Source organism: Malus domestica, chromosome 15 (genome assembly GCF_042453785.1).
Source record: "Malus domestica chromosome 15, GDT2T_hap1".
NCBI classification, from domain to species: Eukaryota; Viridiplantae; Streptophyta; class Magnoliopsida; order Rosales; family Rosaceae; genus Malus; species Malus domestica.
In genome coordinates this window covers 34,679,423-34,694,018 of record NC_091675.1, presented here as the reverse complement: position 1 = coordinate 34,694,018, position 14,596 = coordinate 34,679,423, and the positions used below count along the sequence as shown (strand labels likewise).

Genomic DNA, 14,596 nt, shown 5'->3' with positions numbered 1-14,596 from the left:
GGGGTGGTTCGTCGAGGGAGTGGGAGTGGGATGAGTTGTCAGGCGGGTGGGATCTAGGTTTGGGGTGGTTTTGGTTTTGGGTTGGGGGAAGACAGGAGCGGGCAAGAAGGGTGGGTCCCCATGCAAACAAAAATATTAAATGATTTTATTTTTTAATTTTTTAATATTTAATTAATTTTTTAATAGAGAGTGGGTCCTGTCTCAAGCCATGTCACTATTTAATGGAAGAATTGACAGACAAACTGACGGAATGTATGAAATTATAAAAAATTCATAGATGAGGTATGATATTGAAATGTTTTAAAGATTGGTTATGAAAGTGTGACTGACCCAATAGTGGAGATAATTTTATGTAATTACTTGTTCAAGCTTACTATCAACTTGGATGGATTATATGACAACTCCGCCTAGTTTTTTTTTTTTTTTAAATTTTTTTAAATTTTTTTTAGGCGACAACCTCGAAATGAAGTTTGAAGTTGGAGGAATACGAATCCTTGGAGTACATGCGAGAATTTCATAAGAAACATTCTGCCAATGACTTGTACGGCCTACCTATGGCGTGTCAAGAAGCTCTTGACCTGGCACTAACTTGCCCTGATGCTGAGCAAATTATCCAGAAAACCACCGATCCAAAAATAAAGGCCAGGTTCCAACATATACGTGAAGCTCGGGTCCTTGGCTTTAAGGTCGATCCATACACAGACATAGACACCACAGAGCTTCATTTTTCTCTTGAAAACCTTCAGTATTTGCTACATCATTTTGAAGTCTTCTCAGCCATATCTCTTTTTGACCTTATGGTTGATAAGAAGGAACGTGTGGCACGTTTGGATGCCTACCTCGACACAAGGGATGCCTGAATCGCTTATAAGAATGAGCCCGTAAAACACTGCAGGGACAAAATCAAACCCCAATAATGGACAAGCTCGAGAATGACAGCTAGAATGAGACATGTTTAGAACAAGAGTAGGTATTTGATGAGGCAAGAGATGATCAAGTCAAGGATGTTTCAAACGTCATGCTGCACTTGATAACCCGGAGAACGACAACCAAGACTTGATGGGTCCTTCAGTCTTCGAAAATATGGAAATCAGCATGGTCCATGTTCTACCTGCTGAACCAACCACGCATTAACCAAATTTCTTGGACGGGGATGTGGTTACTAAAGAAGCAACATAACTCGATTTTATCGTCACCGAATAAGACGGGCAAGAGAGTAAAGACGACAAACTTAAAGCCACTCTGGTCGTACTGTTTCCCCGCTCTTATTTAGTTAATCTTCAACATTTAAGACTGTTGTACGTAACAGCTCACATTGAGGGTTATCCAATCTCCATAATTTTCATCGATTATGGAGCAACGGTTAATATCATGCCAGTATCCACCATAAAGGCATTACGACGGTCTAACGACGAACTCATCCCATTAAGAATACCATGAGCAGTTTCGTCGGCGACAAGTCTCAGACCAAACCAGTGTTTCCTTTGGAGGTAAGCGTTGTAGGTCGCAATCACATGATCGCATTCTTTATCGTCGACTTCAAGACCGAGTACAATGCATTGCTCGGTCGGGATTAGATCCATCAAATAAACTGCATTCCCTGTTCGCTATATCAGGTTCTCATCTTTTGGGACGGCAAATCAGTAGTGGTTTATCTGGCCGACAATCAGCCGTTTGAAGCCAATATGATTCAGGCATGGTATTACGATGATCACGTCGGTTATATTACCCTACAGGGCTTGAATGAATAAGGATGGTCGACTTGAATTTCGGTACAGAAAACAATCGAGGTAGGCGCCGAGACTGTCCATCATGATTCAGCGAGACTTGGGTTGGCTGATTTAATCGCAGATGCTGATGTTTGAAGGCAGACAGGATATGCGCTGGGCCACGGTTTCATCTACCATGGAACAACTATTGGCCCATTGGTATGTTATTTCCACACAACCAAATTCGGGCATAAACTTAGTCGAATTTTTGGCAGAAGGAGACAACGGTCCAATACTATCACTAGACAAAGTTTAGGCTGCACCAACCGAGCTCGAAGATAGTCAACCTCAAGTTAAAGATCCTTTAGAAGAAATAAATGTTGGAGCGGTCGAAGACCCACGACCTTTGTTCATTAGTGCTTTGTTACCCCAAAATGTAAAAACCAAGCTTTGTGAATTGCTCAAAGAATTTAAGGATTGTTTTGCTTGGAGTTACCATAAGATGCTTGGTTTAGATCGAACACTAGTTGAACATGAATTACGAATCAAACCTGGGTGTAGACCATTCCACCAACCACCTCGACGATTCTCAACCGAAGTACAATTTGGCATAAAAGACGAACTTGTTTGATTTCTAAATATTGGGTTTATTCGGATAGCTCGATATGTCGAGTGGTTGGCGAACATCATCCCCGTTTTAAAGAAAAGTGGTGCCTTGCGTATTTGTATTGATTTTCGAAATTTGAACCTAGCAACCCCTAAGGATGAATATCCAATGCCAATTTCAGATTTGTTAATCGACGCAGCAGCAAACCACGAGATCTTATCCTTTATGGTTGGACATGCTGGTTATAACCAGATTTTCATCGCTGAGGCTGCTGTCCATAAAACAACTTTTTGTTGCCCGGGGGCACTTGACACATATGAATGGGTTGTTATGCCTTTCGGCCTCAAGAACACCGGTGCCACATACCAACGAGCCATGAATACTATTTTCCATGATTTGATTGGTACTACCATCGAGGTCTACATTGACGATATTGTAATCAAATTCGAGTGTCAACCGACACATTTGGATAATCTCCGTCAAGCTTTCCTGCGTATACACCAGCACAACCTTAAAATGAACCCCGCCAAATGTGCTTTCGGTGTATCAGCCAGTAATTTTTTAGGATTCTTTGTACATCATCGTGGGATTGAGGTGGACGAAAATAAGGCTCGAGTAATCATCAACGCTCTACCCCCGACGACTAAGAAGTAACTCCAATTATTACTCGGCAAGATTAACTTTCTCCGTTGATTCATTACCAATTCGGCGGGAAAAATGAAAGCATTTTCCACGCTATTGAAACTTAAGGATTTTGACTCCTTCAAATCAAGGTTTCCTTCATGACTCCACCCGTCTTGGTCTCACCATGGTGTGGCAGCCCTCTCAAGCTGTACATCTCCACGGCCGAAGAATCCATCGGATGCCTACTGGCACAAGACAATGATGTTGGGCGAGAACAGGCCATTTTTTATCTTATCCGAAACCTCAACCCTCAAGAGATTAATTATTCCTCCATCGAGAAACTCTGCTTAGCTTTATTTTTCGCTGCATCAAAACTCAGGCATTACATGCTCCTGTCAGTCACTCGGGTCATCGCCCAGACCGATGTCATTCGTTACATGCTTACTCGGCCGATAGTAAAAGGCCGAATTGGGAAATGGACAATGGCACTGTCCAAATTCAGTTTGCAATATGTGCCCCAGAAAGCTGTCAAAGGCCAAGCGTTGGCCGATTTCTTGGCCGAACATCACCATACTGTTCTGGGGGCAACGACGTTGAAATCAGCCTGGTGGACACACGTGATAATTATTGGACGATGTACTTCGATGGCTCTAGTACTTCGATCTTGGCTGGCGTTGGGATCGTTATTCAATCACCAAATCACAACCTCTGGTACTTTTCTCTCAAGCTTGATTTCGATTGTATGAATAATCAGGCCGAATACAAAGCCTTTGTCATTGGCCTTGGTGTCCTCCACGACTTGTGGGCACCTCGTGTCCTTATTCTTGGTGATTCTGAACTTGTGATTAACCAACTTAATGGGACTTTTCATAGCATGAGTTGCACTTTGGCGCCCTATCACATAGTTGCCAGCTATTTGGTCGAGTTTTTCGACAGCGTTACTTTCAAACACATTTCATGAGTTCGAAACACTAACGTGGACAAATTAGCTTAAATAGCCTCCGAAGCCCAACTCTTAGGGGTAAACTAGGCCGAGAAATACCTATGTCGCGACGAGCACACATGACCTTAGTTAATCAGCAAGTTCTCTAACGTGATAGCGTGATCCGTACACGAGTCATGTCCCTACCTTCGTTATTGGAACAAAAGTATAATATAGAGGTTTGTGCCGTTGAGGTATTACCAGACGATTGGAGAAGGGAGATTATACGATATCTCGATAACCAATGATAAATACGACCGACAGACAAAGGTCCACACTACGAACTACGTATCATACCAGAATGAGTTGTATCGAAAAGGTGAGGATGGATTATTGTTACTATACCTCAGCCCACAAGAGGCTCCCCATGCAATTACAAAAGTACATGAAGGACTTTGCGGGGCTCATCAGTCCTGACGAAAGATACGATGGTTTCTTTGTCGGCATGATTACTTTTGGCTGAGGATATTGAAGGATTATATTGAGTTCACACGAGGATGTGTACAATGTCAAATTCATGGGCCGATACAGAGGGTCCTGGCCGAATCACTCCATTCGGTCACAAAACCATGGTCGTTCAGAGGATAGGCCATGGATACAATCGACAAAATTACACCATATTTCGGATCAGCAAAGCATGCGTGGATACTCGTCGCGACAAACTACTTCACCAAATGGGTCGAACTCAAGTCATATAAAGAAGTCTGCAATTTTGTAGAAGATAACATCTTGACTAGATTCGGCGTACCAAAAACAATCATAATAGATAATGGTAAGATCTTTACATCTGACAAGTTTAAGGAGTATGCGACAAATCTAAAAATTTGACTTAAGCAGTCTACGCCGTATTACCCACAAGCAAATGGACAAGCCAAAACAAGTAACAAAGTCTTGATCAATATTCTCGAAAAAATGGTTAAAGAGAGGCCTGGTATGTGGCATTTAAAGTTAAACGAAGCATTATGGGTATATCGGACTTCACCCCGATTGGCAACCGAGATGACCTTATACGCGTTAACTTATGGACGTGACGTAATGTTACCAGTCGAGTTAAGTATAAACTCGTTGCGAGTGATTTTTGTTCAATGTAGAGCACAATCAGGCTATGAGACAAGAGTTAGAAGACTTAGAAGAAGTTCGGCTTGATGCTTATAATCTATTAGTGGCACAGAAGAAGATTACCGAGCGAGCTTATAATCAGCGGGTCAGACAAAAACATTCAGTGAGGGAGAGTTAGTTTGGCAAACTATGCTGCTCGTGGGAATTAAAGATCCTAGGTTTGGCAAATGGTTGCCGAAATGGGAAGGACCATTTGTTGTTCACAAAGTTCTCGACAAGGGGGCATACCATCTCAAAGACCGAGCAGGCCTAATTCATAAACTACCAATCAATGGGAAGTTTTTAAATAAGTACTATCCAGTCACTTGGGAGATTCGAGAATAAAAGATCATTTCATTAATTTCGCAAAAGGGCGTACAAGCAGAGTTACAAAAGATTCCTAAAGACAAAATCCTAAGGGGTCGAATGAATGAAAGCTTTAAGAGCGGATTCAGTTCTAACCACCTTACTTCGCCCAATGTAACCTCAGCTTGTCGAGTCTTCTTGTCCATTTTCAGCTGCTTGACCCTCTTCGCACCAACCACGTATTTGAACAAACAAGTCTTGATCGACTCGAAACCTTTTGCAAGCTCAGAAGTAATTGCTGACCTTCATTTTTGGAGTTCGGTAATCTGACGGTCAAAGTCGGCCAATTCCTCTTTCTTTGCCTTAATCACCTGGACTTCTGGACAAAGAGCTTCTTGTGCGGTCATCGCTGCCTTAAGGTCGTCCTCAGCCTGAGTGGCTTTCTTGAAGATATTGAAATATGGAAGGAAGATAAACGAACGACATCCTCGTTGCTTAGAAGGTAACCATATACGAGGTTGTTTAGGCATTCCCCTACAGAATCGAGCCCTTTGCATTCCAAGATCTTTGAGGCTGAGAAAGATAAAAGTTCTTGCAACTTGACAAAAACGTTGGATTTGACTACGTTCGCTGAAGGCTCGATCGATGAGGCAGATGGCTCGGCTACCCAGAAGTACTCGAGAGGAGGGCTCGACTTCCCTCGAAGGCTACACATGAAAAGATTTTAGGCAAAAGGAAAATCCTAAAGAATATAACAGAGATAATTTGTTTTAGACCTGTAGAGAGAAAACTTCAGCTATGTCCCCTGGTTCGTTGCTCGAACCTAGAGAGCTTAATGGTCAAGCCGATTATTTTAGACCGTTTCTCAATTCACACGACCGATAAAGGTTACTACGTTTGATGGCCAGGAAATATAGCTAACACCTTTCGGCGCATATAATTTTCAGTGAAACGAATAATTGGGCAGCTGACATTTAATATTTTTCTCGGTTCAAATTTGTAATAATAAAAAGTGACGGAGAAAGGGTTCAAGCCTTACAAAAGCTGAAGTAACTTCTTTAGGAGGAATGCTAAGGTCTTGATCCTGCGAATGGATTGGTGTCTCCACTGTTGCTTCAGGCTCGACAAGATGCCCTTTTCCACGATCGGCTGCAGGAAGATCGACCTGGTCAGTCACTTCAACCATAGGTGGAGGATTGGTAGTATGAGGTTTGGTTGGTAGAAGGCGACTCGTTAGCGGGATTTCTTCGTTATCGTCGTCCTGGAATAAAAGTTGTTAATATTCATAATCTAGTCGAAAGGAAAAGAATGCCAGGTAACATTATCATACCTCATTTTCTAGAATGATCATCATTTTCTTTGAAGTATGAGGGAGTTTTTTCTTGGCCAATGGAGGGACCTCCTCAAGGGCAAGAGCAATGGCCGATCCCGGAGCTGCAGGTTCCTCGACCACCAGGATAACGATCGTTTCATTCACGATCTGAGGATCAGATCGAACCTCACGCTGCACTTCCGTATAGGCCTGGATGACGGGAACAGGAGAAGAGGCATCGGGGGTAATCGCTTCCGTGGTCTGGCTAGAGATAACATGAATCTCCTACTCACCATTCTTCGCTAATTGCTTAACGTATTTTATGAGCTGGGGAGCTTCACCTGCCGTCTCGGCCTCTGAGCAAGGCCGTTTGCTTAAGGAGGTCGGCAAAGCACTCTGAAGAGAAGGGGCCAGCTTTTTCTTGACCGCAACCATGGCTACTACATTTGCTCGCTTTGGCACTCAACGACATGAAAAAGAGGAATCAAGCCAATCTTTTGAATAAAAGTCTAAATGTCTAACAATGAAAGAGGATGGTCATAGACCTATACCTTGATTTGTCTCTTTGGATTGAGGGCAAGGGCTTTCTTTGGACAGTCATCGAAAACCTTTTTGACGGCATCCTCGACTGATGTGTGAAAGAAGTCCTAAATATATACTTCCCATTAGTCGATGAAGGTGTCGGTAATGAGGGTTTCAGGGACATTCAGCCGGAGATGAAATTTTTGGCACTTCTTCTGACATTCTTTCTTTGAAGAACCAGAGATATGTCATCAGCTTAGGAGGAAGCGGGAGGTGAGCAGAGGCACCGGGCAACCTTAGAGGTAGCCGAGTTGTCGAGCTGTCAAATGAGGGTGGTAGATTTCCCAGCTTGCTCGACAAGCATTGCAGCCGAAGGGAATGTGGCGTGTTAACACGAACGACCCCCAGCTTTGGCGAAGATTATCATCTTTAGCTCCGCTCCATCCTGATGATGGAAGTCTGATGGAAATTGGGTACTCTTGATGACGACATATGAGAAATTTGTCATCAGAGAGGTCTTTTAAACCGAAGAAGTATTTGAAGACTTCTTCGACCCGGTGAAGAGGCACCGGTCGAGATGCTAACTGAAAATCGAGTGCTTTAGTAGATTGGAAGTTGGGGATCTCTGGTCGAAGGGTAGTAAAATAAACCTGCAGCCAGAGTTGGAAACCCTAGAGAGGGCCGTTCTAGTGCCGGTCGATTTTGTTGATGGTCGTCTCGGCCAAGTAGTGAAGGAGGTTAGCAAGGACGGACGAACTGAGGGCCAATGTGTGACGACTTCCCATGGCTTCGGCCACCGACATATTCTCGACCAAGCACTTATTCAACTTGGTACAACAAATAAAGTAGAACATGAAGGCTTTGTGCTCCATTTTCTGAAGATTTTCTTCCCCTCGACCAGCAAAATGAAGGATGAAGGTGTTGTAGTTGAAGAAATTCTTGTGTAGCTTCTGAATTTCTTCTTTTGAAGGTTCTCGACCTTCTTTGCTCAGCGCCTCGACAGTTCGTTCGTCATATAATGCTCTGAGGTTGAGGTTAGTCGAGTACCCAGAGAGGGCGGCGTTAACTGGGAGGCTAGAATGAGAGGTCATAAGGATAGCTGAGACCTCGAGGATAGTAAGGTCAATGGGGCCGAGGGGGAGGACCATGGTGTTAGTGGTTGAGTAAGGTCAATGGGGCCGAGGGGGAGGACCATGGTGTTAGTGGTCGAGCACCATAACCTTAGAGCTACCATAAGAAGTTCTTTGTCTATGGCGATTTCCATGGTCAAAAGTCTAATGGCATCATAGATACTAAGAGCTTTCCATTATTGGCTAAAGATTTTTTCCATCCGTTCGACCTAAGCTACCCAGGCTGCAGTGGTCGAAGGCCAGGCTCCCTTGGGCTTGGTTAGGTCCCACTTCGACCAATCGAACCCTTGCAACAAGAGTGTCAGGCAATGAGCCTTGAGGAGAGAGATAATGGATGATGGCACGACATCTTTGAACAGTGGCCCTAAGATCTGATGGGAAGTGACCAAGTCACCTTCGAAGCGTAGAGTCTTCATGGCAATTCGATTGATAAAGTCTTGGCATTTATTGCATTCGTCGGAAAGCTTGGAAATGAAGGAAGCCATTGATGAAGAATCGAAGAATTTCTGGGTTGAGAATTTTTGGGTTTTCGGGGGATTCGAAAGCCAAGGGCAAGAGAGGTTCAAGAGTTTTGGAAGCATAAAGTTTTAAATGGAGAAGAGATGAATATTTATATGCGTTTTGGGGGAGATAAATCGTTTGATTTTCAAAGTACGGAAATGACCAATCGGGAAGTTTTCTGGTCATTATGGGTATTTAGGGGATCCAGGTGAAGGGACTGAAGAACTCATGGATTAAGGCGACGTGGTGACATCTGGCAGCAGGTTTTTTATGATGAAGGGATGGTTCAATGACCTAACAATTCATAATTAAAGTTAGTGCAGTTATGCATAACGGTAAGATTAGTGATAAAAAGATCGTTTAGCATCTGCACGCTCTAAAAGTCATCATTAGGGGACAAACAAGTAGAAAATTGCCATGTGGCAGGATGTTAGGAGAATCAGAAACGTGTGATCATGTCTCATAAATGCGAATAGTTGGGGTATTCAAGGCATGTCTGTTTTTATAAGAGGTATGAGTCGATTTCGCTTCTTCAAGGTTGAGGCTCGGCATATGAATGAAAACCAAGGACCTCAGAAGCGAGGGGGCAATGTTTGGGCCCAAAATATTGGTGTATGCCGAGTAAGGAGTTGTTCTCGGCCCGGCAGTATAACTCTAAAACCATCGCGAATTCCAATTGTTATGGGCCACTTGGTTAAGATCGGCTGAACCCTAGTCTGAGACAGATTGATGAGGTAGGTTGAATCCTAGTATAATAAAGAGTCTCAATAAGATAAGGATGTTGAGGTTTGAAAAGTCAATGTGGTCGGATAAAGAGTTTCGTTCAAAGTCCTAATGGAGGCAGGATTGGTCGAGTCTCGGTGAGATTAGGATAAAGAATGCTAATTTGAGTATAGTTATATTTCAGACATGACAAGAGTGGTTGCTATAAATAAGAAGGGGGTGTATCATTTAAACTGCCTCCAAACTCAACACACAAACTGCCCTACACAGACATTCGCTCTACGCGAAACTTCTCAACAACCTTGAGATTTTTATTTTCTTTTTTGACAACACATCTTCAGTTTGAATAAACAGCACTATGAAGGTAACCGGCGAACATCTTCAGTTTGGATAAACAACACTGTCGTTGTAGAATCAGCCGATCGCGAAGCATCTTCAGTTTAGATAAACAGCACTGTGTCAAGGCTGACTGGTTATCTATCCAAGTCTCGATCGAAAAGGGTTTTCGAATCCTTATTGGCGAAGTGAGATGTTACTGAAGGAAAAATTTTGTCCTAGCTAAGAACAAGTAAGAACATTTGAATACATATGCAAACTATTAACACTTTAAAGTAGGCATGCATTAAAAAACAATTCATAAAACCCATGACTTTCAAAGCCTAGTATATGGTGAACCAATAAACTCTTTAACAACATTAAAGAGAAGTAAAGATTTAGAGTTTCTTTACCCTTGAAGCTCATCCTTGTTTACACAAGGGATTCACCCAAGTGGAGGGCCTTCAAGTCACCTCCAAGCTCCTTGGATATTGCTTGTGATTTCCTTCTCCTTTTGTGCTCCTTTGGACTTTGTGGATGTAAGGAAAGGATCTCCAAAACACCAAAAGTTTGGTGTCTCTAAGACTCCACACCAAGGGTTAAGTGTGAAGATGAAAATGGATGACTTAGGGAAGAAGAGATTGCTAGATTAATCTCCCTAAGTGGCCGGCCTCTTTGTAGAGAGAAAGAGAGAAAATGTTTCACCTCTTTGCCTCAAAGAAAACCCTAATTAGAAAATAGCTATAAAGTTGCTTTTATAACACTTTTCTTTGGTGAGTGGCAAACTTGCAATTAAGCAAACTTTCACCATCTCCTCACCATGGCCGGCCTATATGTTGTGATTGGGCTTATTGCCCATTTTGTTTTAGTTGTCATACAACTTAAACATAATGGGCCTTATGGACCAAAACACTTTTGGGCCCCGAAACCCAAAACCAACTTAAAAGCCCAATACGAACCTTTCGTAAAATTAATTAACTAATTAATTAATCTTGACCATTCTTCAATTAAACCATTTAATTGCATATCCATTTCATTTAATTTCTTCACTGTCACCCTTACTCGGTGTACGATCCATTAGGTTCCAATTAGCGAGGTAGTGGGCGATTGTTACTCTTAACGATCGATTATGAATTGAAACCACATTTCAATTCTCCCTTTTATGATTAGTGTTTCCTAATCATTAGGGCTTCCACAAACCATGAGTGACACCTAGCAGTATGTCATGGTTACCCAAGCTAAGTAGAATTGGTTGGAGAACCTATCCAGTTACAACTACAATGCAATACGGTCATTCTCTAATACAATACTCTTAATCACATTGTTTTAGTGATAGTTTGTTTCACGTCTACTATCCAATGTGATACATATCTATATGATTCCCTTGAATATGATTTGGAACAAACTTCCTAAGTCATATTCATATGCTTTGGCCAAAGACTTTAGAATCATATCTTAGAGTATACTCCTTCCACCATGGAAGGTTAGAGATCCCTTGTTGTGCATTCATATGCCTACATGATTAGATAACTTGACCCCAACAATGCTGTGGACACTCCGAGGGAATGCCGTTGACATGATCAAAGATCAAGGACCTAACCATTAGACATCTATGATGCCTCAGGTCAAAGGACTACTTTGCATATTGCAACTTTCGAGTTCTTACATGACATGTATGTTCGAACTCTCTTTTGATCGTTGTTCAGTCTACTCGATTACTCTTTCGAGCACCTATGTATTTGTCTTAGTGTCCAACACCAAATGACTTGAGACTAGTCATATTCATGCTTGAGTCGACATAACACATACTAACCTTAGCGGATTGTCAATACCTAATTGGCAATCCTATGGCTAGGAACGTTTCAGGAATGAACATAAGAGAATGGTCTCGATAATCTAACTCACTTAGATCACTTGTCTCTTAGATCAAATACATCCCTTGGATTCCCTTATTACTTAAACACATGATACAATAAATAGTGATTAACAATAAGCTTTGCCCTTCATTAAACATATAAAAGTTCAATACATTAAGTATTCCAAAAAGCTATTACATCAAATGTGTGGCTTTGTGGGCATACTTCCAACAGTTTCCTAAGAGTTTTCCAGTTTTCCCGCAGACCAGTCACCTTTCAGGCTATTTTCCGGCCATCTCCAACAATAATTGGGCTTCCAAATAGGTATAATCATGTTCTACACTTTCTTATCTTCATTTTGGTATATTATGGGTTGAATTTGGTTAAGAATCGATTGAGTTATGAAGCTTTGAAAATTGCCTAAAGAGTTTTTAACGGAAGGACCAAAATCATGGATGGTGGACAATCTCAGGGACCATTTCTATTGATCATGCAAATCTCAGGGACTATTTTGTATACTAAGCCATAAAAAAATAAAAAATAAAAAGTAAAAATTAATAAAAATCCAAAAACAATTTTTGAAAAATAAAAAAAAAAATTTGATTTTTCCTTTCTATAAATACCTTTTCATTATCTTCTACCTTACACCACAATATCATATTTTGTCAGTTAGTGTCAACCACACTCCTATCTTTCTCTCAAAGTTTCAATCCAATTATTATTTTTTTGTCCAAGAAAATGACTAATGATGCAGGTATGAATTGGACGCTTATTGAAGATGTTACGTTTTGTACTAGCTGGGTTGAAGTTACTCATGATCCGATTACTGGTAATGAGATGCAGTTGTGAGAAATGTGGAGTCTTATTCATGACATTTATCTTGAGAAAATTAGTGGGAAAAAAACCAAATAATCGATGTCCAGTCATTGGAGAATACCTCAGCTAATCGTTTAGTATGTGGAGAGACGCCTTGGCACAAGCTAGTAGTAATCTTCGAAGTACGAAAAATTTAGTGGATCAGGTAACAATATATTATTTATTTGTTTGTACTATACCCAAATTTACATTAGCTACTTCGATAATAATTATTTCTTCTCCCGCATTGTGTAGACACTTCAAGCACAATCTTGGTATAATGCCAAATCCAAAAACCAAAAGCAATCATTCACCCGGTGGGAATGTTGGAATATTGTCAAAGATTGTCCTAAATTCAGAGTTGTGCATGTCGGTCCATAAGTTGTCATAAACAACACCTCTCTACACTCTACGCCCGATCTTTCCTAGCATGTTCATGAAGATGACGCAGAACAAGTGCTGAAAACTCCCCCCGTAAACAAGCGTCGGGGTCAACCCATTATCTAATTAGGCTTCAAGGTAAGAAGGCTTCAAAGAGAAAAGGGAGTGCTTCCAAGAATGATTATGCAAAGTATAAGGAAGAACTTGCTCGCCAAGGTGAATTGACTTTGGCGCGGGAAATCCCTAAATTTGAGGTTGATAAGGCTAGAAATGAGGCAAAAGTTGCAGCTGTTAAGAGATAATTTCAAGCTAATGAGAGAGAAAGAGAGCTACTTAGGTAAGAAAGGGAAGAGATTAGAGAAGAAAGAATGGCTTAACGAGATCGTGACATTATGAACATTTCAAGCATAATCCAAGGAAAACCTCGCATCTCGCCCTTTTTCAGAAGTCTTTGCAAGTCTATCGCAGTAGGTCTCCAGAGGTACTCTTCGGTGTAGATAGATTCGATTGGTTCGCAAAAACTCATCAAGGACTCAAGAATGGTTGATTTCCCCATCCTCGCTATCTTATCCACTTGGTCTGCAGATGCTCCATATGCAAGCATCCGTAAGGCAGTAATAATTTTTTGCTCAGGAAAGAGACCCATAACAACAAAAGCATCATTCTTTTGCACAAAGTAAGAATCATGGTTGCAAACAACAATCATGATTTTGTTGAACAAATGTCGTTCCATTCTAAAACGACGTCTAAAGTACGTATTAGGGAATGGATTGTTACGGACAAAATAATCTTCCAAGAGATCCGTACCTCGTCGTTGCCTATTTCTATCAAGGTTTGCGGAATGGCTGGGCTTGCGGATCTGAGCCACAACTTGGATGACTCGACGAAAATGTGAGGCTCTTGCCATTCTTGCTTCGTCATCTCTCCTTCTACGCTCTTCATCCTCTTCCATCTCATTTTGGGCCACCTGGAGATTGAACATTCCTTCTGATTGGTTAAACAATTCTTCCTTTTACTGATCGATTTCCCACATCATCCTTGAAGAAGAAGACATTGTACGAAGGAAGCAGAAACTATGAATAATGATACAGATTTTGATTTTGGTGTAAAGGGAAGCAGAAACTACGAATAATGATAGAGATCTTGAGAAAATTGGTGTGAGATTTCTGAGGATGGATGGTGGATTATACGGAGGATTCTAAAATGATTAGGTTGTAGATAATGCTACGTAGTATGACGTCATTCGTTAAAAATCTGATCGAAATCTATCCTCAAAGATTGTAAACAAATTGTGACACAAGGTGCGACGTGATTAGTTAAAAATCTTACCGGAAATCTATCCTCAATGATTCTGAAAAGGTAACGACACGTGGCACGACAACATTGGATAAAAATCTTATCGAAATCCATCACCAATAATTGTCTTTTAGGATAATGACACATGGCGCAACGAGAACGATTAAAAATCTTATTCGAAATTACAAATAAAATTATTTTGTATTATTTTATAAATAAAAAATATTAATATTTTATTGCCTATTGCCAGGGCTATTCAGTGTAAGGATAGAGATGCAAAAGACACTTACTGTTCATTAAGGGCAGTTACTGTTCACTGGATAGAATAAATAATGAAAAGCCCTAAGAAACCTTTGTAACAGTGGAGTTGCTCTCAGAA

The 14,596-nt window shown here is 41.2% G+C and overlaps 1 protein-coding gene across 1 annotated transcript; it reads right to left on the bottom strand.

Moving 5' to 3' along the window:
• Positions 1–13,294: 13,294 nt before the first annotated feature.
• On the bottom strand, positions 13,295–13,903 carry LOC139191880 (uncharacterized). Its single transcript, XM_070812908.1, has one exon. The coding sequence runs from the start codon at positions 13,901–13,903 to the stop codon at positions 13,295–13,297; it is 609 nt and encodes a 202-aa protein (XP_070669009.1).
• Between the last annotated feature and the right edge of the window lie 693 nt (positions 13,904–14,596).